Raw genomic sequence first — 26326 nt, forward strand, 5'->3', positions numbered from 1 at the left:
TTAAAACTAACGCTGATTGTTTTGCATGGTCGTGCGAGGATATGACAGGAATCCCAACGGAGATAGCCGTACACAAGTTAATCTCGAATCCCAATATGCTTCCGGTAAGGCAAAAGAAGCGCCCTATTGCTGAAGCAAGGAATAAATTCGCCAACGAAGAGGTAAGATATCAAGACTGGCTAGCCAATGTAGTAGTAGTTCCTAAGAAAAATAATAAATTTCGCCTTTGGGTCAATTATAATGATCTTAATAAAGCATGCCCGAAAGACTCATTCACATTGCCAAGTATCGATCAAATGATTGATGCCACAACCGGGCATTGGTTAATGAGTTTCCTCGATGCTTATTCTGGGTACAATTAAATCAAGATGAACCCAGAAGACCAGGAAAATATTTCGTTTATAACAAATTTTGGTACATATTGTTACAATGTAATGCCCTTCGAGTTAAAAAATGCCGGAGCCACTTATCAACGACTCGTGAATAAGATGTTCGAAAAATAAATAGGAAAGACTATGGAAGTATATATATAAACGATATGCTCGTTAAGTTTTTGAATGCATATGAACACCTGAAGCATTTGCAAGAAACATATGACATCCTGAGGGAGCATAATATGAATCTTATCCCCGAGAAATGTGCGTTCGGGATCAGTTCGGGTAAGTTCCTAGGATTCCTAGTCTCACAAAGGGGAATTGAGGTAAATCCCGATAAAATGAAGGCCATAGAGGACATTCCGAATCAATTTTCTAACGTAAAAGAAGTCGAGAGGCTCACAGGAAGATTGGCAGCTTTGATCAGGTTCATTTCCTGTTCATCGAAAAAATGTCATCGCTTATTCGCACTACTCAAAAAGAAAAATAATTTTGAATGAACACCGGAGTGTCAGCAAGCCTTGAAGGAGTTGGAAACATATTTGTCAAGCCCCACGTTGCTCTCAAAACCAAAAGAAGGTGAAATGTTGCTAGTCTACCTCGCGGTTTCAGAAGTCACGGTAAGTGCAGTTTTAGTCCAAGAGGACGAAGGTACGCAATCTCCCATTTATTACGTTAGCAAAATTTTAACGGGAGCAGAAACTCGCTCTACACATCTGGAAAAGCTGGCCTTAGCTCTCGTAGTCGCCGCTCAGAAGCTGAGGCCCTACTTCCAATGCCACCCCATAATTGTGGTGACTACTTTCCCTCTAAGGAATATCCTCCATAAACCCAAGCTCTCGGGTAGATTGGCCAAATGGGCCGTCGAAATGAGCGAAATCGATATAGAATATAAACCGAGGACTGCAATTAAGTCGCAAGTCTTGGCTGACTTCGTGGCCGATTTTAGTCGGGGACTATTGCCTCTGGCAGCCAAAGAGGCAATAATGGTGTCAGAATCGACATGAGCAGTTTGGACCTTACTTACGAACGGCGCTTCAAACGTAAAAGGGTCCGGGCTCGGAATAGTCTTGATCATGCCTTCGGGGGGAAACTTTAAGGCAAGCCATCAGAACGATTCCTTTAACTAACAATGAATCAGAGTACGAAGCTTTGATTGTAGGGCTCTAATTGGCTCGAGGACTTGACTCCGAAGTCATCGAAATGAAATGTGATTCGCAGTTGGTGATGAATGAGGTCTATGGAGTTTTTTACACCAAAGAAGAACGTATGCAACAATACGTGGTAAAAGTTCAGGCTTTATTGACACGATTCCGAGAGTGGTCAATAACTTATATCCCGAGGGAAGACAACGTCGAAGAAGATGCATTGGCAAATTTGGACTCATCGACTGAAATCCAGGGATCGAAATCAGAGATGGTAGTACATTTGATGAAATCAGTTTTGGACACAGATTACTATAAGGTAAATTCGATTAGTTTGGTCTGGGACTAGAGAAACGAAATAATCGATTATCTCGAGCATGAAAAGTTGCCCGAAGACTCCAAAGCATCAAGAGCGTTGCATGCCAAACTGCACGTTATAGCTTCAAAAAGGCCAATTGTACAGAAAATCCTTTCAAGGCCCGTTGGCCCGGTGCTTAGGAGCATCAGAAGCTAACTATGTCATGAGAGAAATCCATGAAGGGATATGCGGCAACAACTCAGGTGTAGATTTTTTGGCGCAGAAATTAGTTCGGGCAGGATATTACTGGCCCCGTATGGAACAAGATGCTAAAGACTTCGTACGAAAATGTGATAAGTGCCAACACTATGCATCACTAGTACATCAACCGGCAGAACTCCTACATTCGTTTTTGTCCCCGTGGCCGTTCATGAAATGGGGAATAGACATCGTCGGACCGCTACCACCGGCTCCTAGAAAGGTAAGATTTTTTTTAATTTTGACTGACTATTTTTCTAAATGGGTGGAAGCAGGTCCTTATCAGAAGATCAGAGAACTTGAAGTGATCGATTTCCTGTGGGAAAATATAATTTGCAGGTTTGGGATACCAAAAGAGATTGCATGCGACAATGGGTTGTAGTTTAGGGGAGGTATTTACAGGCGAATGAAGAATCGAACAACGAAGCAATACTAATCAACTTGGAGTTGCTCGAGGAACGTACGGACTTAGCGCATGTCAGAATGACGGCTCAAAAGCAAAGAATGGAGCGATATTATAATCAAAGAGCCAACCTTAGTTATTTCAAAGTAGGAGAATTGGTCTTGAAGAAGGTAACACAAAACACCAGGGAACTTAACGCGGGCAAGTTAGGCCTAACATGGGAAGGCCCTTACCGGGTTTCAGCTATCACTAGTAAAGGATCGTATGAGTTGGAGAACCAGAGTGGAGACAAATTGACCAACAACTGGAACGTGGCTCACCTTAAAAGATACTACTGCTGACAAATAATAGTCAAACAGAAAATACGTGCTGCACTCTTTTTCCCTTCGTTCAATGTTTGTCCCAATTGGGTTTTTCTGGCAAGGTTTTTAATGAGGCAGCGACGGAAAGCATACTACAAAGACAACAGTGATAAGACCTTTCACAACAAGGCAAACGAACAAGTTTCCACTCGGGGACGATTAGATAATCTTTGCTTCGATAGCAAATTCCCACTAGGAAGTTAAGTTTGCTACCGAATGGAGGTTACCCGACCGTTCACGAGCACAAACCACTAGAGGACTGTTAGTTATTATTTCGCTCGATAGCATGGGTTCCTAAGGGGAAACAAGATATGTTTCCAGGTGAAGGATTACCTAGCAATTCATTGGTGGGATCTTCGAATATACAAGACTTACAGTGTTCCAATTCGCATTCTTCGTATTCGAACACTGGGGGGGATGATATGAGAATACGACAACACTGAATTCCAAGTCAACCGGGGAACGAAAATCCAGGAACATAATATATCATGGGGACCGGGGACTACGCAGCCAGCCCCGTAGAAACAAGTTGTTCAAGATAGCTACAAGTCATGACAATTTCTTTTCTGCATAGCAAAATGCTTATGTACTTTTAAAAATAGAAGAAATTATATGAAATGCAATCCTTTTGTTTTTCTCTTGTTTCTTGTCTGAACGATGAGTTAATTTTTCCATTTGAAAGTTAAACAAGTACTTCAAATGTTAGTGCCGTAATGAATAAGAGACGTCCTCTTCAAGAGCACTGTAAACATAAGAGGACCCTCTCTTATAAAAACCCTCACGTTAAAGGGTTGGTTCCAAAAGAATCAATGCCCGGAATCTAGAATGCCATCGGGGAAAAATAAACCCTAAGCCGCATATGAAAAAGACGCAAAAAGCAAACTTGCGCAAATACTCATGGAAACCCTCATGAAAAAGGGATAATACTCGGAACCAAAATGCCTCGAAGGAAAAGGCATCCGAGATTACACATAATAAAGCGCGAACAGAACAACATGCGCAGAATACTTGAGCAAGTACGAAAGTTAAAGACTTGCATGAACATTCAAACGGAAGTAAGACTCAAACGATACTTGAGCAAAAAATATGCTTTTATTTACATGAACGCGTCAAAATGATAAAGGTACAAAATAGAAATAGAAAGAAAAATTTAAACTGCAGCGTCTCTGGAATCAGGAGGAAGAGAAGTATCCGCATCCCCAAGAGTAGTAGATGGTTCCACCAATGGCTCAACATTTTTCCTAGGTTGGTCTTCGACATCATCTCCTTCCAATCCTTCTTCAGTTTCCTAAAACTCAAAACCGGAATCAGAAGAACCTGGAGTGTCAGACTGCGCCGAGAGTCCATTTTTTGCAGCCAACTCAAGCTTTCGGGCCTTAGCAATTTGGGCACCAATGTCAATGATACTATTCTTGGCCTCTTCCAAGGTTTTTCTCCTCATGCTATACATGGAATAAGTTTTTTCAACAATGAGGGAGACTACTCGACGCTTAAGTTCTTCTTTGAGTTGAGTAACCTCGGCGGAAAGGTTTTCCCGAGCGGACCTAATAGATTTAAGACTGACGTCGAGCTCACGGACAGTTGAACCAAAGAGCCTATTATGCTCGATAGTTTTCCTGTACTTCTCTTCTAGATGGGCATGTTTCGCCACCATATGAGCAAACTCTTCACTTTTGGAGTTTAAGGTTGCCTCCAGTTTTATCACTCTTTCAGCAGAGGCAGCCTAACGATCGATTGCAGCAAGAACGACGTTCTGGACTTCTGCCCATTTAGCCTTGGCTTCATCAAATCTAACCCTCAGCGGCCCAATTTCTTGGCTAAAGGTTACCACTTCTTGCTCACTTTTCTGTAAATGAGCCTCCAAAACAACTACCTAGGGAGCATTGGTTTCCAGTTCCAAGAGGCAGAGAATAGTCTGGTCCCGTTCTGCCAAAAGTTAATCCATTTCAGAAGTAAGTTCTTCCTTCTCACGAATCAGCCTCTGAAGTCCCTCAGAAGCAAGAATGTTGGCCTATAAAACAAGAAGAGGTAAAACATATAGTATATTTGTTCGAAAGTAGAAGAAATAACAAAAGAAGAAAGGAACGTACCGCTACGGCGTTATGCATGGCATTGTTAAACAAACACTCCCCCGAGAGTGTCTGAATCTTCTCCCAGTCTTTTTTTGAAGCCAAAGGCTTCAGATAGTTAGCAAGCTCCACCGGCCTCGAAAGCAAGTTGCACCCGGTGGAGACCGAAAGGGTAACACTCTTTCTCCTTTGTGGATCTTCAGAATGGGCTGCATAATTTTGCCCCAAATTCCCATGAACTGGGGACTGTGGAGTAGGTACACCTTCTTCATGGTCAGGTGCGGTCGATGGAGATGATGTAGCAACCGTTGTTGGAAGAGTGGATGAATATAGAAATGATGCAACAGTTGCTGGTGGTGGTGAAGGTGGAGATGAAGCTGATGGAATTAAAGAGTGAGAAGTAGCTGCATCAAATGCAGTGCTGGTTGTTTGATGCTCGCCAACCAATGATGGCACATACCCGATATTCAGCCTTGCGGTACCGGTCATAACAATTGGGGCTCGGAAGCAGGAGTTAGCATATTCAACTAAATCAGATTCTCCCCAAAGTGCTGAGACGTCATCGTCAGTTGGTGCAATTGTCTCAACAGGTCGAGCATCGTGTTGAATTGATGAGGATCGTACCCTTCTATGTAAAGAATCTCCCTCATCACTAGCTTCTTCATCATCGTTGATCATGATAGTGTCTATGACCAGCCTGGAAGGAGGACCTGTCACCATTGCCACCGTAGATGACTCGAGGGCATCAACCTTTGCCCTCTTATTCTTTTCCCAGACCGTAGAGGAACGTATTCTCTTGGGTTTCTTGTTCTTTGGCCGGGGACTCCGTGAAAAAATATTTGCGCCCGAAGCAGGCCCAAGGATGCCTGTTCGAGTAAGTGCCTCCTGAAACAGCCTCGCCGCATCAGCAGGGTCAGCCAAAACATCCTCTTCGGGGACATCAACTGAGCCTGCAGTTAGACTTAATTTTATGAACAAGTCAAAAGGGTTCAACCAATTTCTTTATGTACAAAAAATGGAAACAAGGTAATTTAAAGTTACCATGATTTTTGGCGTTCCACCCGTATTTAAGGGATATCTCTTTCCACAAATGAGTTTCGGGGGTTGTGATGTCCAAGATCTTCTGAACCCACCGGTCTAAGCCTACTATCACCGGTGGGATCCATCGGGTCGCTATAACAAATGAAGGTTGAAGAATCAATATGAGCATGAAAGAATATTTAGTAGGAAAAAGTTTATTAAAGGGAACTTACTAGAGCGGTTCCAAGCAACCAGAAAGGATGAAGTCGTTGTTGGAATAATGTCGCTGGTGGCAAATGCAACTAACCATTCCATCCACCCACGGTCATTGTCGTCATCCATGATAGACAGTAAAGCATGGTAGTCATGCTTGCAAAGGTTTATCATTCCCCCCGCGGAAGAATTTGGGGGAATAGAGATTCATCATATGAGCTAGGGTTAGCTCCTCTCCAGTTTCCTAGCACAAATGCTGAAGGCAAGAGATCGTCCCCCACACTGACGGACTTACTTGTGCCAAGCACACCTGGTAGCGAAGATAAAACTCCGCAATTACATAATCAAGCTCTCCTCTCAAAGAAAACGCACCCAAAGTAAAGGGATACGTAAAGAAATATGTAAAACCTCCCTTGGGAAGGGTCACTCTCTCCGATAAAATAGGATCAATAATATCTAACTCAAGGCATCGACAGTCCTCCTTCACAGCAGGAGTACTGGAAGGGCGAATGGAAGAAGTGTATCTACTAACAGCTCATGTACGACGGTTAGCAGTAGAAAATTTCTCTTCAAAATCCTTCGAAGTAATAAGCCTTCTTGGGATGATGGAACCCACTGTTGGAGGAACGGAATCCTCGGTTTTGTTCTTGCCCTTTGAAGAACTAGCACGTTTTCAAGAGGAAGCCATTGGAATAGAAGGAAGGAAAATTATTTTTTCGAAGAAGATCAGAGAAAAGTTGGGAAATAAAGATGCAAGTTAGAAGTTTGAGAAATTATGAATTACATAAGAGGAGGGTGATCCGTATAACTAAAATTTTGGCGGCTAAATTCATGGCCATGATTACCTCGATAATCGGTAAAAAGCTGTGATGAATCGTGGGATGACGCGTGTTCGGGGCATTAAATGAGGAGAGACATGCGTCTAATCAACCGTCAGTGGCCTTTAAAAGGAATTATAGTAATTCCCGCCAAAAGAGTATTTCTACCAACTTCTCGATAACACAAAGTTATGTCACTGGAAAGCAGGGGGAATATATGTATAGGAAAAAATATGACATGACACATGGCCGCTTAAAGAAAGGACACGTGGAACACAAGTTGGAGATGGCCACCGAACATAGCTATTTCTCTTGTCACTGGAAGGAATAACGATCATAAAAGGAGTATTAAATTCTTTACGTCCGGTAACATTTAATACCGAATATTTTACAACATTAAGGATGATGGCTCGTTACAAGAAATTTGGCATTTATGTCTAACGTTACATCTTCATCAATGACCCTCATAATTGATATTAAAGAAGGGCATGATCCTAGACATAGCTATAAATAGAGAGCTTTGTTATCATTGTAAAAGAAATTTTTCTGGCTAACTTATACTACATTCTATCCAACATCTTAATATAATTTTATTCTCTCACTTTTGATCTCATCATTGTCGTTCTCGAAAACCTTGTTCCCGGACGCATCAGCTCTGTCATTCCATCTATATTCTAAGGCTAAGTATTTTATATTTTCTATGTTATTTCATTATATTTTGGATCAAATTAACTCACTTGTCTAGAAACCACGAACAAATTTAATTATACTATTTTACGGGTAAACAATTTACAAATGACATAATTCTGATGAACGAGACGCGAAGCGGTGTTAACGAGAGGCTGAAGGTTTGAAGACAAACTCTTGAGTCTAAAGATTTTATGTTGAGCAGGATCAAGACCGAATACTTGGAGTGCAAGGTTAGAACGTTACCCAGAAAGCGAACATGGATGTGACGCTTGATACGTAAGTCATCCCAGGAGAGGAAATTTCAAGTACCTTTTGTCAGTAATACAAGATGATGGGGTGATTGATGAGGAAATCACACATCGTATCAGAGCAGGGTGGATGAAGTGGATGCTCGCTTCTGGTATCTTTTGTGATAATAATATTCTTCCACTGAAACTTAAAGGTAAGTTTTATAAAGTATTGGTTGAACCGACTATGTTGTATGGGGCATAGTGTTAGCCAATCATGAACTCTTATGTCCAGAAGATGAAAGTAGCTAAAATGAGGATGTTGAGATGGATGTGTGGGCATACCAGATTAGATAAGATTAGGAATAAAGTTGCTTGGATAAGGTGGGAGTGGCCCCCTTAGATGATAAGATGTGGGAGGCGAGGCTGAGATGACTCGGACATGTTTAAAGGAGAAGCACAAATGCCCCAGTTAGGTTGTGTGAGAGATTAGCTTTGGTGGGGTAGAAGTAGGCCAAAAAAGTCTAGGGGCGACGTAATTAGGCACGACATGGTGCAATTGGAGCTTATTGAGGATATGACCCTTGATAGGAGTGTGTGGAGGTCGGGGATTAAGGTAGAATATTAGTAGATAGTCAAGCGTTTCTCTTTCTCTTCCTTAGTTCGATAGCATTAGTATTAATATGATATCTTTTTATTAACACTATTACTACATATCGTTTAATTGCTATCTTGGCTTCAATCTTCGTAATATCTTCTTGTTATTACTACTTGTTGCCATTGCTTCTTTTCATCTTTTCTTTAGCCGAAAGTCTATATGAAATAGCCTCTTTGTCAACCCATGGAAGGGATAAGACTGCGTACATCATATTCTCCCCAAATCTCACTAGTAGAAATTTACCGGATATTGTTGTTTTTGTTATAGTCTAAAATATGTCATAAATATTTTTATTAAATAACTAATATTAGTTTTATCCTGTTGAACATTACCCTTTAATATTAATTTTATCCTGTTGAACAGACCCTTGAGGATACTGGAAAGTCAACAAACAAAAAAAAAGAATTATTTCCATATTAATCCACTCATAAGATAAGACTATCCTTAAATATACTTGTTCGCATCTTCCAGGTCTATTATTGTTCAAAGTTACATCTATCCGAAATTAAGTATTTTGAGGACCTTTTAATAAAAATTTAGAAAACGTCAAAATATGAATATTATAGAATTTATTAAAATAAAACATTTGAACTACAAACTTAATATGTATTCTTTATTTCAGATAATTGCTGTGGCAAAAGGAAAAATCGCGAAAGGTTAAAAATGAGGCCCATTATTTTTCAATTCCAAACTTTTTCGATCATGTTATGGTACCACTTGTTTGGATGGTTATTACCTATTATTGTTACTTTAAATACAATATTTATTTTGATTGTTACTTAAATTTTATTGTATCGTATCGTTAAATCCGTCGTTACGTAACAACTAAAAGTGTCACTTTATGGAACGACGGATTTGGTGTGATAGCGTCGTTATCTTGCTTTTTTTCGTCCTTAATATGTATTCTTTAATTTCAGATAATTGCTGTGGCAAAAGAAAAAATCGCGAAAAGTTAAAAATGAGGCCCATTATTTTTCGATTGCAAACTTTTTCGATCATGTTATGGTACCACTTGTTTGGAAGATTATTACCTATTGTTACTTTAAATACAATATTTGTTTTGATTGTTACTTAAATTTTATTGTATCGTATCGTTAAATCTGTCGTTACGTAACGACTAAAAGTGCCCCTTTATGGAACAACGGATTTGGTGTGATATCGTCGTTACTCGTTATCTTGCTTTTTCTCTCGTCTTGTCCTTATTATTAAATAATCATATTTTATCCTTTACCCTTCTTTTTTATATAATAATTCTACTTTGTATCCTATTTTTTTCTTAGTAATATTGCAAGTTTATTCTTCTTATTGTTGGTGTGTAACATCATAAAACGACAACAAATGATTCAACCTGTCCAAACGTTGCATTCATCAAACAATATAGTACAATACGATAAATTATAAAACGGCATGTAAGAACAATCCAAACAAGCTAAAATGGTAGGAAAAGAAAAACTTGAAAACATATTTGGATTATATAGTGTGTATGAAATAGACAATTAGCTAAATGGGAAGTATTCCAATTACAGAATCAAAGAAAGTGTGAAGAATTTTTAAAAAAAGTTACACGAAATAAATTTGAGAGATTCTCAAATATATGAGATCTAATAAATCATCCGAATGTAAATAGTGTCAAAAGAAATAAAGCAAGAAAGCTGTTTACACTTTATCTTGAATATTTTATTTTTTTTGAAAAAACGCTAATTTGCATTTTAAGGAAAAGGCCGTTTTTCATTTTCTTCAATTTTTTTTCTGTTTCTTTTATGGAACTTTCAGCAAAGTTATTATAGGCAACATAAGAATAACTTTTTTATTTTCTCCAAACTTGTCTTAATTTTTAAGAGATTTATTTTCTAAAATGGTTTTTTTTGTTGCTCTTTATGCTTATTTGCAGTTTATCTTCTATGCCATAAACTATCAAATCCACATAGTTTCTTTAGGTTTTAATGACCAAAAGATTGTTTAGTGAGCATCGTGTGAATTGACAAAGTAGGCATATGGACTTTAACCAATAAATTCTAGAATATGTCAAAATTCTATTTCTATGAAATGCATTAATTACCTGCAAATTGTCAAGTTTTCTCCTAGCTCATAATTTCTATACTACTTGAAGCACCATTAGTTCATCACAATGATGCTCATAACTTTTAGTCAGCACTATAATGCTTTTAGAAAGAACCCTTTTAATTAAAAAGTTGGCTAATGTATTACTACTTTACTAATTACTAATTAAGATGTTGAACCTGTGGAGGCAATTTTCATTACAAGCTTGACATGTGACGTGACACCTCTATTTAGGCACGAATTAACTTATATATATTGCCAATGTAAATAATTTGTACACTATTGCACTTTTTAGGTTATCAATTTCGGAGTTATATAAACATTTGCTTATTGTTGTAAATCACCTTAGTTTAATTATGTAAACAATTATGAATTGCCAGTGTATAAAAGTTAAACTCATCATGAATTTGCTACATTGCTACCAATAAAGTAGCGAAATGACAAAAGTTAGACTGTATTCAGTTTCTTTGTGACAACACACTTCAGCAACACACCATACATTTATGACTATTTCTTATTGTATAAACAAAGGCTAATACAGAAGTTAATGTCTTTTTTTTCTAACGTCCCATTGACTAATGACAAAAAACGTCAATAAAGTAGTTAAAGCTCATCAATAAGATACAGACTTTATTATGCAAATGTAACGCCAAAGATTTTCTGTTTCCCTTCTTGTTTTATTCTCAACCTCAAACTAAATCTTGATTTCTTTAATTACTACTTTACTAGTGTTTGATATCCAAAACCTTTTAACATCCAACCGGCCAGCCGGCTGCAAGTTTCCATCTGCATAAGGTAATCAAGAACACATAATATATACAATTATTTTTAATTTAATTATAAAAAAACCAGCAACTTTAGGCATTCCTAATTTGTTCTTTTATGTTGAAACTTGGGCACTGTATGTTTTCTCATGTTTTGTTCTGTGAATTTGAAGCCATGAGTTTTAGTAGAGTTGATGATCCTGAACTATATCCTCAAGTTTTATAAACAATAATCTGCATATTTGGGAGTCTGATATTATCATATATTAAGAAGTTTTAGCCTTCTTTTCTTCTCCCTAAAGTGAGATTAACAGGGCATTTTTGATGGAAACACCAAAGTTGAATCATCAACGAAGAGGGAGTATACCTCCTTTCTTGATGTCTCAAACACTGTGGTCAAATGAAAAGCTATGCAGAGATTCGCGATCAAATGACGAAAAAGGGGTAAATGTGAAAGTTATATTGCGTTGCAGGTATGAACTAGTTAAATTTGCCATTGCTTATTCTACATGTTCTTACAGCAACTACGCCTTAGTCCCGATCAAGTTGGGGTCATTTATATGAATTCTCATTGTCCATGTCGCTTCATTTAAGTGTATTTTGTATTGTGAGGATTCATTATGAGTGACGATTTTTATGTTGGTTGTCAGCCTACCACAACCTTCTCCTTTTATCTAGGCTTGGGACAGTCAATATGAGCAAGCCCACACATAGTGGAATTCTAAATGTTCTTAATATTGAAAAAAAAAATGTATTCAGGTAGTCTGGATAATCAAGCTCTTCGTTTTTGACCAGACAAATTCGAGCTAAATAATTTTTGTCTCACATGATCATTCGTTACTGAGAGGTTAGAAGTATATAACACCAAAAGCAAGACGTGTAGGTAGATCGACTCATCAAGTTACCATTGAAACTTACTAGCACGTGACATATTTGTGTTTCAGGCCTCAAAATGAGGATGAAATGAAGGTGAAAGGTCCCTCGGTGATCTCGTGCAACGACCTGAAAAAAGAAGTTACTGCAAATTTGAACACAGCTACTAAGCAACTAAACAAAACCTTTGTCTTTGATAAGGTTTTCTTCTTATAATGTCAGCTTAAATCTGTTCTCTACATTTTACATTACTATGAAAATTTGTGTAGTTATAAACTTGAACCCCTTTGGTGCCACAATGTTTGTTAGGTTTGTGGTCCATCATCTCAGCAAAAGGACTTCTATGATCATTCTGTGGCTCCTCTTGTTAATGAAGCTCTTGAGGGATATACTTGTACTATTTTTGCTTATGGCCAAACCGGAACAGGGAAAACATACACAATGGAAGGGGAAGCAATTAAAGAGAAGGTTTTCTCTGATTCTCTTCTTTTATTTTGTTTTTCTCTCTCAAATGTAACTGGTAAAGTTGTTGTCATGTGACCAGGAGGTCACGGGTTTGAGCCGTGGAAACAGTCTCATGCAGAATAGACCCTTGTGGTCCGACTCTTCTCTGGACCCCGCGTAATAGCGGGAGCTTAGTGCACTGGGCTACCCCTTGAATGTAACTGTCATTTTGTTGGCTTATCATTTTTTATATCCATTTCAATGTTAATGCTTGTAGAATGGGGAGTTCCACAAGAATGCTGGAGTAATCCCAAGAGCAGTCCAGCAAATTTTTGACATTTTGGAGACTCAAAAGGCTGAGTACAGTATGAAAGTTGCATATATAGAGATTTACAATGAGGAAATAACAGATCTTCTTTCCCTTGACGAGGAATCAAAATCGATAGATGAGAAGCCGAGGAAGCCATTAGCCCTTATGGAAGATGGAAAAGGTGCAGTTTTCATCAGAGGTCTAGAAGAGGTGACAGTATCAACCGCAGATGAAATATACAAAATTTTGGAGAAAGGCTCTGCAAATAAGCATACAGCTGAGACGCTTCTTAATAAACAAAGCAATAGGTCTCATTCAATATTTTCCATCACCTTACAAGTTAAGGAATGCACTCCTGAGGGACTAGAGCTGATAAAGTGTGGAAAACTTAATCTTGTTGACCTAGCTGGATCTGAGAACATTTTACGCTCGGGAGCAAAAGAGGTACAAAACTAGTGGAACTTCTCCGGTCAATATTCTCCTCAGCATTATCAAAAGTAGTTATTATGCCATTTCAATTACGAGTTTAACTTCTATACACTGACAATATAAAATAAATGCACTATCAAGTCACCTGAAAGATAACTACAACTAACTGCCCATTATAAGTGGAACTAGTTACATAAAAATAAAGCAGACAACCGATTATAACCGATTATAACAAGTTAAAGTACACTGACAGTAGAAAAAATCTTTATGCTGTCAACGTATACAAGTTAAATCCTTCACTTTATTACAGTGAGATTTGAGGGTTGTAATGGAATTTACTTCTCTAAAATCCAGGGAAGAGCAAGAGAGGCTGGTGAGATAAATAAGAGCTTGCTTACCTTGGGCAGGGTCATCAATGCTTTGGTTGATCACTCTGGACATGTTCCATACAGGTATAAAACTCGTTTAATCATTATATAAACATTCTAATAGATGTTATAATACAGAAGCAACTGTTGAAAATGAGTGTTCGGGATATCAGGGATAGCAAGTTGACAAGGTTACTGAGGGATTCATTAGGAGGAAAAACAAAGACATGCATAATTGCCACAGTTTCACCGTCCATTCAGTGCTTGGAAGAGACTCTCAGTACTCTTGAATATGCTAACCGTGCCAAGCAAATTAAAAACAGGCCAGAGGTTGTTAATTTTATTCTTAGGAAAAATTTGTTTTTGAATAATGTTATCCACCATTAATGTCATCCTCAAGTACTATTTCCAGGTCAACCAGAAAGTACCCAAATCTGCACTAATCAAAGATCTGTATGTGGAGATGGACCGCCTAAAGCAAGGTTATAATGAGATCTGTACTTTGAGAAATAATTAATTTATGTGGTGATATAACAGTAGGCATTCTTCTTTTCTCTGTAGAATTACACGCAACGAGGGAGAAGAATGGAATCTACATACCACAAGACCGCTACTTGAGTGAAGAGGCAGCTCACAAGGTGCTTTTCCCATCAATATATCTGGAGTGCAACTCTTGATCTGTAAAATAGGAAGAAAGTTAATTGCTCAAATGCTTTTCTTTTTCCCCTTTTAGGCAATATTTGAGAGACTGAAGTTCTTAGAACTTGATTTAGAGTCCAAAAATAAGGTAAGTATCACCTGGTCTGTCGTGTAGGCAGCTTATGCAAGTCCTAATTTATTGCAAGATCATTGAGAAGTCAGTTTCTGAGCAGAAACTGAGAGAGCTTCAGGATCTTTACGATTATCAGCGACAACTGACAGCAGATTTAACCAAAAAACTTGAGAGAACTCAGGTGGAATGTTACTTGAACAAGTTACTTCCCATATCTCTTTTTTTATTACCAAGATAGCTAGAAAGTTGAAGATAACTAAACTTTCCAGCCTCTGTTTTATGGCAGAGAGAACTCAAGGAAGCTGAACAAGCTTTCAATGATCTACAAGCTCAAAATAGTCGAGCTAAAGAGACGGTTCAAGAGAAGGATCATCTGGTATCTAATCTCATTAAATCTGGTGAGTTAAACTCTGTAATGTGTCCCCCAAGCATCTCATGGAAATACAAAGATGAATCAAAGTTTTCCTGAATCCTACACCATGTAGGACTAAAGATATGTCCATTAATAGCAAATTGGTATCTTAAAGTTCATTCTTGAAAGTACTGAAATCTGCAAATTTTACCTCTCGTCATTTAGAAAAGGCAATGACTGACAAAGCACTTGAGCTTCGAGCTGAAGTAGAGAATGCAGAATCAGAGATATCCACCTTGTTCGCCAAAACTGGTTCGTCTTACTATTTCTTATGGTCTTTATCTGGCTAGCATCTTTCTTCTTCTAACATATGTTTTTTATAAAATAGAGAAAACCAACAATAGGGAGGAGAGAAACAAAATTCTCGTGCAAAATTTCCGCAACAAATTAACTCAGCAGCTTGAAAGTTTAAAGAGAAACACTGCAGTTTCTGTAACCAAACAAGAGCAGCAATTGAATGTAATATTAGAAGATACACAATCCTTCTTAGCTACTAAAAGAAGGGTATAGTAAAAAATCTTTGACATATGGTACTTTCATTATATGCGACCTGCAAACAGTACCAATCTTTCTTGAATTTAACGGCAGGGTACAGATGAGTTAAAGAGTCAGCTCCAGAAGCTGAAAGACAAGTATAGCTCTGATATTCAGAATTTAGCTATTTCGGCCCAAGAACTTAATGAAAACTCTCAGTTAGCTTTTAGTGAAGTGCATTCAGAAGTATCAAAGCATTCTTCTTTCTTTATGGTTGTAAGTAAAGATCCTTCCTTCAGTTAGTGTTACTTCCTTTACACCCTTTCATTACTCAATTTTTCCTGATTCCTAGTGCAGTTTGTTGCAAAGATTTCTGCCGATGTTAATGCTATACTCAACGGTCTGCAAGGTAACATTACGGAGCTTGAGGTGAAAATAAGTGCTTTTGTGCAAAAGGAACAACAGGTATATAAGCATGCTACCAGAATCTTTTTTTTTTTTTTTTAATATAGTAGCTTTTGTGCTAACTTTGTTTATTCTTTCTCCATCTGTCAGAATCAAACAAGAAGATATCAAGGAATTCAATTAACCTCTGAAGTTCTCCTCAACTTTTTCAAGACATTAAATTCATACATTTCAAAATTGAGACTAATGGATGAAAAATCGCAAACAATTAATCATCAGCAACTCTGCACCCTTGAAGAGAAGTTTGAGGTATTTTTTTGCTGTTCTGGATCCACCTTAGAAATGAAGAGATCGATCCTTCTTTTCACCCTTTGAATTAATTCTTTTAGGAGCTGGCTGCAAGTGAAGAACGACAACTGATAGAAAAAGTTGCAGAGCTTATGTCAGCTTCTAATACTAGGAAGAAAAGGCTGGTATGTGCTTCTTCATTGCAACTTCTACATACCTTTTATGGTTTTAGAATTTAAACTAAATAATCACAGCTTGAGAATGCTATTTCATAAAGATTTATAATGTGAATGGAACTTAACTCTAGTATCAAAGCCCTTTCATGGATTTTCTTATTCCTAAAAGCATGGAATTTCAGGCAGAGTATTATCAAACACTTCCATTTTTCCTTTTCTTTAGGTTCAAACAGCAGTAAATGACCTTAGAGAGTGCTCTAGTATCAAAACCAGAAATCTAAATGCTGAGTTCTCAAACATACAAGGTTGCACTAATTCTGCCTATGAAGAATGGACAAGCTACGTTGAAAGCACACAAGCCCACCATATCGAGGATTCAACTAGATTGGAGTTTTGGAAAAGTAGTCTAGCAGGGCACGTCGAATGCTGGTTGAGTTTGTTTATGATGATATACATTTATAAGAATTATATTTTGCTTTTGGATTGTATACCTTGAGAAAGCATTTAAATTTTTCATCTTAAATTTCAGCTTGGCAAAATCAAAGGGGGTCCAAGATGGATGGAGAAATGCCGAAGAATCTCTTCTTAGACAACAAACAAGAAATATCAACTCAATTGATTGCATTATGAAGTAAGTTATCATTTCATGAATCAACTACTATCTTATCGGAGAACCTTATTTCCTTTTTCCTTTTTACCTTCATATCTTCAGGAGTGCAATGGAATCAAATGGAAAGACCAGCACTCAGTTTTCCTCTACAGTGACTTCTATACTTGAAGAAACAGCTATTTCCAAGAGGAATCTTCTTTCTGCTATGGAAAGTATGTAGCCTGTGAATAAATAGTAGTTTTTCTTCCTCTGATGTTGCAAGAGCCAAGAGGACATTCTCGACTCTTATTGCCACAGCATCATAAAGTTGAAATTGCTGCAGGTTTGCTGAAACTTGATCATAATGAATGTGAGAAGATTTACTCATTTATTCATCCTTGTGTTGAGGATATGAAACAAATGAAAGACAGTCATTCCTCCAAAGTATCAGAGATTGCAGAAAATGCAGGAAAAGTATTGACAGATGAGTACAAGGTAAAAGCTCAGAAAACCATCCAAGTATAAATGATTTTTGCCATTAACACTTTAATACTCAGTCAACTTACACATTATTACTAGTAGAATATATACTTTCAGATAGTTAAAAATTTCTCTTCATTATATAGAGAAAAAATTCTATTAAAAAGATCTAGCGCCAACTCTTGTACTGAGGACCGCTGGAATAGGCAAGACTACCATTTCGATGGAAAATATCATTTGGGAATTTCCATCGAGATACCTGAACAGGACATTGGTTATTCTCAAGTTCTTGACTCGGGGGATGTTGAGTTTATTTGTTCACCTTTTTTACGATAAACCAGAATTTCTGCCAAGAAGATAATTAATGGTCATCTATTAAAGATTTTAGGTTTCTTAAATCTTATTATTTTACCATTCTTCACATCCTATCTTCAACCAAGGTCTTTCTGCTGACATGAATGTTATACTAACAATATATTCTTTTGTTCTCAATAATCAGGTCGATGAACCATCATGCTCAACTCTGAGAAGGAAAAGAGTTAGCGTGCCAAGTAGGGAATCTATCGAAAATCTCAGAACTCCTTTACTCGAGGAGTCACTCAAGTCATTTCAAGGCAATGGAATAGCAAAGCGAGCTAACAGAATGTAAATCCAACCAGAGGGGCATGAGGATGTTGAGTTGAACTACAAATGTTCTTTTGAAGTAGGATAACCAATTTAGAGATTGATCAATCGATGTTTATATCTGTTGAAGTGTAGTGTTTTAGTAAAAGATAAAAAAGCATGTCATCTGGTGAATTGGAACCTCAGAAGATCAGTGTTTCTTTATTTTTAAGTGTTATAGTCACATTAGAATACTTAGATTAGAAACTTCACATTAATATGCACCACAAAATTACAATATGTAAGTATCCATTCCATTTCAAATACTTTGGCACCCAAGGGTGTGGCCTAGCGGTCAATGAAATAGGTTAGAACCATGAGGTCTTAGGTTCAACTCCCAGCGGAGACAAAAAACACTAGGTAATTTCTTCCCATCTGTCCAAGCCCTATTGCTGGTGGAAGGCAGCAGGTATCCCGTGTAATTAGTTGAGGTGCACGTAAGCTAGTCCGGACACTACGGTTATCAAAAAAAATAGTTGAGATACTTTGAGATAAACAAGGGTCCTGGAAATCTAGAACTGATGTATTACATCTATAATAACATCCTTACACAGGTTGATGAGCCATTTCCACCAGAAACAAAGAACATGTTGGGCAAAAACTCACAAAAGTCATATGGATGCACATGCATTAACCCAGATAGCCACCTGAGGTCATTTCAGTCTAAGGCCAAAGCTTCGAAACAGTTTGAGCAACTAGTTCTAATATCCTTCTGTTTGCAATGAATTTTCTGAAGTTAATCCGCAGTGCCCCTCGTCCTACTCTTTACAGACCATGTGATGTCATACTGGAAAAATCTGTTTCTTATGGATGACCATGAAAGTAGGCCCAAAGATGCAATTTCTTCTAAAATTTACGCATTAACCACTCTCTTAGAGCAAATGGTCCAAAGTTTCACTTACAATTTAGTGAACCTCCAAACCACAACAATTAACTACGAGTCTAACCAAAGAGAAGACATCAGCTTTGATTTGTACACCCCCAGGCAATATAGGTGCTGCATCTCTTACCAAACAGTAATGAGGTGTCCATTTGTGCTTGAGAATACGGTGAGCATGGCCTTCCCTTGATGCCTTTCTGCTATACCTATATTGAGGAGCAATAGCATATTTCCAACCATAAGGGGCTGCATATGAGAAAGCCCCATTGGGTATCAAGTACCTCAGAGTTGCTTCTCTGTGGAAATAAGCTTTTACTTCCTCAACACAGGGGAGCTAATGGTCCTGAGAGTTCTTACAGCTCGTGATTCGTTTAATCTGTTTCTTAAGGTGGTACACTGCATCAATTCCTTAGGTGGTCTAGGAAGACTACAACTATTGGAAGTGTCTCTTGGCCTTTTTTTTCAGTCAGTAAACAAAGAATCAACAAATTTCAGAAGAGTTTTGCCTGAAAGGCTGCCTCAGGAGATGCTTCTTCCTCAACATGGTGACCATTTAGTGAGAAAGGAGTGGACCTACCCATGACTAGCTTTTGCTGTGACCTTCATACAGTGCAAGGCCCTTACATGATTCTGCTCTTACTAGTGATGTTCTTGATGTGAACACTCTCAGAACTCTACTGATCAAATCCTGAAGTGGCTCCTTGGTTTTCTAATATACCAAAGTTTCGAGGAGCGGTAAAATAGCTTCCTTAAACAAGGATTCATTCACTCCTTAAAAGCAGTAGAGCCGTCTTATATTTCCTGAGATCTAAGTTCTAACGTTTGATCGCAATTCCACTTTTCTCCCTGTTGCTATCTTCATCTCTTTCTCTATTCCAAATTGGCAACCATCTTCCGTGGTGTCTTCAGTTAATCTGCAATCTGATAATTGAACTACATCTCTATATGAAACAATGGCAACTTGTTCTTTGGAAAACAGCAGACTGCTTTGACCATTTCACAAGAATATTTGCTGCTTCCCTGTTTCTCTAGTCAAGCTTGTCGCAAATTTTTCGGATCTTCACTTTCCAGATCTCCTAATATTTAATAAAACCAACTCAAAACACCTGCATAAGTAAAATGTGGTTTTGTAAGGGTGCAACTCCACAATGTGGACATTGCAAGAAGTGTATATCCATTACTCATCTCGTCCAAATGTTTTACTCCTAAATATGAAGGGGCAAATAGTCGTCATCCAGCATCTGTAGCCACAGTTCATCTAGCATGGAGTATATTCTGTCCCTTTCCGGGTGCATACAGTCCTCAGCCAAGAAGACATGGATCCGGTCCTTGACTTCAATCCAGCTTTGACCTGGAACCTTTTTGACACCTTTTTGTCTCATCAGACCCCTCAGTGATGCAACATCCTTCCAACTTCCAGTAGAAGCAAAAATGTTACAGAGTAACACATGTGCAGCAGAATTCGAGGGATCAATCTCCAAAATTTTCTTTGCGGCTCGTTTGCCCACATCAAGATTGTTACGTGTCTTACAGGCAGCTAACAAAGTTTTCCACATCACAATATCAGGATCAAGTTCCATTTGATTGATAAAAACTTCTGCTTCTTCTATGCAGCCAGCTCGGGCAAGCATGTCAACCACACAGCAACAATGCTCTCTAGTTGGTACAATACCAAACTCCGTTTCCATGGCTCTGAACAACAGCCACCCTTCTTTTACTCGTCCAACATGACTACAAGCAGTCAAAACCCCGACGAAGGTAACTTGGTTTGGCTTGACAGCTAAATATCTCATCTTCTGGAAGAGATCTAGAGCTTCTTCTCCGTATCCAAACTGAGCATACCCCACTATTAAACTGCTCCATGAGACCGCATCAGGGTTATCCATACTATCGAAGAGCTTCCTAGAGCTTGTCATATTTCCACATTTCACATACATGTCAATTAAAGCATTCATGACACATATATCTTCAATTAGCCCATTTTTCATGGCATAGCAACAAACTTGGTCTCCTACTTCCAAAGAGGCTACTTTTCCAGAAGCCCCAAGCATATTAACTAATGTAATATGATCAGGCTTATTAGAAGAAAGAATCATCATTTTAAATAATGAGAAGACTTCTCCAGACTCACTCTGTTGTAGAAAAGCGGTAAGAATGGCATTCCACGAAACTAAATCTGCCTTCTTTTGTATCTCATTGAATATTTTATATGCATCTGGAAGATCTGAGCAGTTGGCATACATTGAAAGTAATGTATTAGAGACGGAAATCTCTAAATCAAAGCCACTCTTAATAACATAGCAGTGCACTTGCTTTCCTAGAAAGAGAGCAGATGGACTTACAAAGGCACAAAGTAAAGAACGAATTGTGACATCATCTGGGGTCAACCTCAAAGTTCTCATTTGAGAAAAGAGAGATATAGCTTCCTCGGGATCACCTCCGTATGCAAATCCCGCAATCAGAGCATTCCAGGATACAAGATCAGGGTTTCCTATTTGGTAGAATGCAGTTCTTGCAGAATGCAACCATGCACATCTGGCATACATGTCAGTAACAGCACAACCAACAAAAGCATCAAAACCGAGCCCAAATTTTAGACTTAAACCATGTATTTGTCTTCCATATTCTGCTTGTGCAAGACTTCGACAGGCACTAAAGACGCTTCCAAAAACGAATTCATTCAGTTTGTAGATTCCCCGACTAAGCATCTCCCTGAAGCAGGACAAAGCTTCTAATTCGTAGCCAAGCTGTGAATATCCAGCAACCATTGAGCTCCATGAAATTAAATCCTTCGATTTAATACGCAAGAACACTGCCAATGCCTCATTAATTCGACTAAACTTTGTATACATCGCAATCAGTGCATTCTGAGCAATAAGGTGGGAACCATGTTCTGATTTAATGACATGCCCGTGCAACAGCTTCCCTAACTCCACCTGATTCATATTCGAGCACGCTTTGATTACGCTACCAAATGTAAACTGGTCCGGTGTAAGACCCCACTGTCGCATTCGAAAGTAAAGATCTACAGCTTCATTCTCCTGACAATTCTGCGAGTACCCAGCAATTATCGAAGTCCAAGAGACCAAATTTCGTTCGAGCATTTCATCAAACACCTTTCGAGCATCGCTCAACGACCCACATTTACCATACATATTCAACAAATGATTTTCAAAAATCATGTCTGGTTGATAATTGGATGATAATATATGACTATGAACCTTTCTTGCATACTGCAGGGATCTAAGAGACGAGCACGCGGATACTAGCTGAGCATACGTGCTTGGATACAAATTGTAAGATGTGTTCCTTTGTAACAACTCGAATGCCTCTAGTGCTTGTTTGAATAACTTTTGCTTACATAAGAAGATTATATGATCATTACTTGACTGTTCATTGTTGAAAGAAGGATGTACGCTGTGATTGACATAGCTCCGGATTGAAATTAACCTTTTTATCATTGTGAAAACAATTTGCATAAGCAATTGGACAATGTACGCATCAATGAATCATTCAACTAACTACACATCAATCCCGACCTAGTTGCAATCCTCTATATCCACTCCGCTTCATTCGGCTCTTCATTCCAATACTTTCATTCTGCAAAAGCAAATAGAAAATGAAATATATGAAACACACAAGACAATTTGCACGTTTTCGAGTGAATATCACTTCTAACAAGAGCAAAAAAAAAAAAACTGCTTAAAAATGTATCTTTCACGTAATAAAGAACAACCTCTGAACTTAGATGTGACTGTTAAGAATATATTACTTACAGTAAGATGTCGCCGGAGAAGAGATTGGACGGAGAACCAGATACAGTAACTCCGACGTCGTTTGAAATTGGCGGGCCAAATGTCGGGTTGCCTGACCGGACGAAAATAACACTGTGTAATTGAGCACATTTGACCTTAATTAATACTTTACCTCAACAATACCCTTGCCGTCACATAGATGGTCCCTTAGAATCACACAGTTGGCTCATATATGTCCTTTTCGAAACGAAATACACCCAAACTAATTAGTTCTTTCGTTAATTGTATTAAAGTGTATTATAAACACTATTTTAATAGACCATATGTTTGTCAATTTTTTAATTTTTACTGAACATATATTTAGTTATAAAAAATTTAACAAAGTAAGATTGAAATAATATTTATGTAACAAAAAATCCGAAAAATCCAACAAACCCGAACCAATCCAAACTGATATAATTGGTTTGGTTTGGTTTTGATAAAAACCGAACCAACCCAGTCCATGTACACCCTTAATTTACATAGTTAATAAAAAAATAGAAAATGTTCTGCTGAAAAAAGATGAAAAAAGACTAACAACTCAAATTTACAACACTAGAACTTGAACTCTGGCTTTTAATCATTAAATTATCTTTCTGGAAACAATTTAAATATTTTGGTCTTTTGAGTATTGTTAAAGGTTGAGATATTTTTATTATTTTAAAGTTTAAACCATAATTTTTGGATCAATTTAATTTCGTTTATTTAGAGGGCTAGTGAAATTGGAACTTGATTACCTTATGGGAGAATTTTCTTAGTAATTGGAATTCATGAGTTTTGTCAGGTGAAATTGGTGACGAAAATGGAGAAGACATTAGCAACGGAGGAAATTGGATAAGGGAGAAAGAAAAAAAAAAAGAGAGAAGAAAATAAAATAGAAGAAAGAAAAGAGAAATGTAAAGAAAAAAATGTACTAATAAAAAGGAAATAGTGTTTGTTATACTTTAATACAACTAACGAAAGAGCTAATTAGTTTTGGTGGATTCTGTTTCGAAAAGGCATATATGGGCCAACTGTGTGACTCTAAGGGCATATATGGACCAACTATGTGACGGTAAGGGTATTTTTGAGCTAAAGTATTAATGAAGGGCAAATGTGCTCAATTTCGTATAGTACAAGGGCATATTTGGACCTTTTCCGTACTTATAATAAGTCTAACCTTCGTAAATGCGCTCAGTTTTCTCCATAAACGCCCTACGCTCAGCTTTCTCCATAAACACCTGCGTTCTCCTCCTATTTCACCATAAAATCACAGAAGATTATCCAAAAAACAATAAGTTCTAATCAATTTTTTAGCTTTTAATCAATTGTGTGCATCTAATCTAGGGAAAGTTTTCAAATATCTCTATATGCTTTTGTGTGTTTGGGGACAATATGTATTCGATTCTTTTTTTTAGTAATAATAAATATTCTAAATTTATTTTTGGTATAAATATCTGTTAATTTGATGATAGAACAAACTTAAAACTTCATTATGTAATATTAAGTTTGAAGTGTGTCTTGAATTAGCACCTTCTATTAATAAACTGTAGGACATCGTGTCCTTAAGTTGACGAGTGTTGTATAAATATTAAGTTCAAAGTGTGGTACGAATTAGCATCTTCTATTGATAAACTTTAGGATATCGTGTCCTTAAATTCATGAGTGTTGTTGCTAAACTTTAGGACATCGTGTCCTTAAGTTCATGAGTTTTGTGTAAGTATTAAGTTCAAAGTGTGTCTTGAATTAGTACATTCGATTAATAAACTTTAGGACATTATGTCCTTAAATTCATGAGAGCAGTGTAAATATTACGGACAAGTGTCCTGAATTAGCACCTTTTATTGATAAACTTAAGGACAGCATGTCCTTAACTTCATATGTGCAGTGTAAATATTAAGGACAGAGTGTCATGAATTAGCACCTTCTATTTATTAAAAAAAATGCCTTGTAAGTTATCAAACCTTATTATCAAGTACATAGTTACTGTTTGAAAGCTCAAGGAAGAACATTTTGCTACTGATTTTTTGAGTGTACAGTTTGTAAGGATTCTTTCTCACACCATTATCCTCAGCATAAATATCATTTTTTCCCATGAAAATTAAAAATAATATCAAAGTTAGAAAGCTCAAAAATTTAGGATAGTTAGTCCTCAATTCCTAATTAGCTGCTTATAAGTTCAGAACATTTAGTCATTAACTTAAAGTTAGAAACTCAAAAATTTAGGACAGTGAGTCCTAAACTTAAAGTTAGAAGGTTAAAAGATAAAAAATTCAGGACAATCAGTCATCAATTCCTAATTAGCAGCTTGTAAGTTCGGAACAATTAGTCCTGAACTTAAAGTTAGATGCTCAAACATTCAGGACAGTTAGTCCTCAATTCCTAATTAGTTATTTATAAGTTCAGAACAGTTAGTCCTGAACTTAAAGTTAGAAGCTCAAACATTTAGGACACTTAGTCCTAAACTTAAAGTTAGAAGCTAAAAAATTCAACACAATTAGTCCTCAATTTCTAATTAGCTCCTTATAAGTTCAGGACAGTTAGAGCCCGTTTGGATTGGCTTAAAAAAAGTGGCTTTTAAAATGCTTGAACTTGTTTTATAAATAAGCAGTTACGTGTTTGAATAAAAGTGTTGATGCTGAAAAAAAGTTGTTGAAATGTTTGGCAAATAAGCACTTATTTCTGTTAAAATGACTGAAATATCCTAAAAATTGTTAACATTATAAAAATAATGATTATTATAATATTTTATTCTAAATTGATGCATATACAAGTAAATTATAATTTATTTCACTTTTAATTTAAACTGATTACCTAAATATAAATTATTTATTTAAATAACATGCAATAATTAATTATTTGATCAAAAAAATAATTTGTCGCTCGTAACTTCAAATTCTAGGGTAACATGTAAACTCATTGAAAGATTTTAATTTAAAATATAGTTTCACCAATTAAAAAAATGGATTCAACATCAATTTTTTTTAAATGTTATGGAACCAAAACAAAAACTAAAAGAATAATATTTACAAAATATTAGAATCTGTCAAATATTTTATTTATAAAGCTAATGTTGGCTTACGTTTAAGACATCAACGAAATTGACAAATTTTGGAATATGACAGCAGAAATATTGAAAACAACGATTAGATGGTACATGGATTTAATTAGTAAGGGAAAGGTAATTTTGGGGTTTAGAAAAAGTAAAAGGGATAGTAGGGTAAATTACTTGGACAAACATAAGGAATTTGTAAGCCAAAAAGTAATAAGTTGGGGTGACCCCCTAACTTACTGCTTTTGATTTGTTTTGAGTATTTGTAACGACCCGACCAGTCGTTTTAAAAAAAATGTAGCCTCGTTCCTCTATTTACTGTTCATTATGTGTTTTATAACTGTTATGTGACTTGTCGGGGTAGTCGGTTCGGGTCCGGAGAGATTTCGGAATGAATTCAGAAACTTAGTCTCAAGGTTGAAAGCTTAACTTGAAAAGGTTGACCGGATGTTGACTTATGTGAAAACAACCCCGGAATAGAATTTTGATGATTCCAATAGCTCTGTATGGTGATTCTGGACTTAGGAGCGTGCTGAGAAAATTATTTGGAAGTCCGTAGTAGAATTAAGCTTGAAATG

General features: G+C 37.1%; 2 protein-coding genes and 1 long non-coding RNA gene across 6 annotated transcripts; 1 reads left to right on the forward strand and 2 right to left on the reverse strand.

Moving 5' to 3' along the window:
• The first annotated feature begins 11216 nt into the window (after positions 1-11216).
• On the forward strand, positions 11217-18257 carry LOC104119525 (kinesin-like protein KIN-5D). 4 transcript variants are annotated; one of them, XM_009631047.4, is made up of 23 exons: positions 11217-11391; positions 11663-11833; positions 12305-12434; positions 12543-12701; positions 12955-13431; positions 13771-13868; positions 13958-14114; positions 14197-14266; positions 14346-14422; positions 14518-14571; positions 14657-14737; positions 14843-14954; positions 15134-15220; positions 15297-15472; positions 15557-15718; positions 15800-15907; positions 15998-16156; positions 16237-16320; positions 16535-16725; positions 16841-16942; positions 17024-17133; positions 17244-17395; positions 17880-18257. In XM_009631047.4, exons 2-23 carry the CDS (start codon positions 11685-11687, stop codon positions 18027-18029), a joined length of 3045 nt encoding a protein of 1014 aa, XP_009629342.1. In that variant the 5' UTR covers positions 11217-11391; positions 11663-11684; the 3' UTR covers positions 18030-18257. The 4 variants fall into 4 exon arrangements, with proteins under 4 accessions (XP_009629342.1, XP_009629341.1, XP_009629339.1 ...); XM_009631046.4 differs by having other exon boundaries at positions 15557-15715; positions 16535-16740; XM_009631044.4 differs by having other exon boundaries at positions 11218-11391; positions 16535-16740; positions 17880-18192.
• On the reverse strand, positions 14136-15240 carry LOC138896566 (uncharacterized). The gene is made up of 2 exons (XR_011409928.1): positions 15120-15240; positions 14136-15028 (listed from the first exon to the last, which is right to left on the reverse strand). It is a non-coding gene; the product is annotated as an uncharacterized lncRNA (long non-coding RNA).
• A 259-nt stretch (positions 18258-18516) lies between the features above and the next one.
• Positions 18517-23949, reverse strand: LOC104119526 (pentatricopeptide repeat-containing protein At3g53360, mitochondrial). The gene is made up of 3 exons (XM_070181861.1): positions 23850-23949; positions 22700-22810; positions 18517-22523 (listed from the first exon to the last, which is right to left on the reverse strand). The coding sequence occupies exon 3, from the start codon at positions 22400-22402 to the stop codon at positions 20129-20131; it is 2274 nt and encodes a 757-aa protein (XP_070037962.1). The 5' UTR covers positions 22403-22523; positions 22700-22810; positions 23850-23949; the 3' UTR covers positions 18517-20128.
• Between the last annotated feature and the right edge of the window lie 2377 nt (positions 23950-26326).

This window comes from Nicotiana tomentosiformis, chromosome 7 (assembly GCF_000390325.3).
Source record: "Nicotiana tomentosiformis chromosome 7, ASM39032v3, whole genome shotgun sequence".
In the NCBI taxonomy this organism is placed as follows: domain Eukaryota; kingdom Viridiplantae; phylum Streptophyta; class Magnoliopsida; order Solanales; family Solanaceae; genus Nicotiana; species Nicotiana tomentosiformis.

What these genes read in the sequence shown, in the direction of transcription:
- LOC104119525 (XM_009631044.4), top strand. Translation starts at nt 11,685, where the DNA reads ATGGAAACACCAAAGTTGAATCATCAACGAAGAGGGAGTATACCTCCT. An exon ending in TCTTCTTTCTGCTATGGAAA is followed by an intron (nt 17,134 to 17,243) that starts GTATGTAGCCTG and finishes AAATTGCTGCAG; the next exon opens with GTTTGCTGAAACTTGATCAT. An exon ending in TATTGACAGATGAGTACAAG is followed by an intron (nt 17,396 to 17,879) that starts GTAAAAGCTCAG and finishes CTCAATAATCAG; the next exon opens with GTCGATGAACCATCATGCTC.
- LOC104119526 (XM_070181861.1), bottom strand. Translation starts at nt 22,402, where the DNA reads ATGCAAATTGTTTTCACAATGATAAAAAGGTTAATTTCAATCCGGAGC.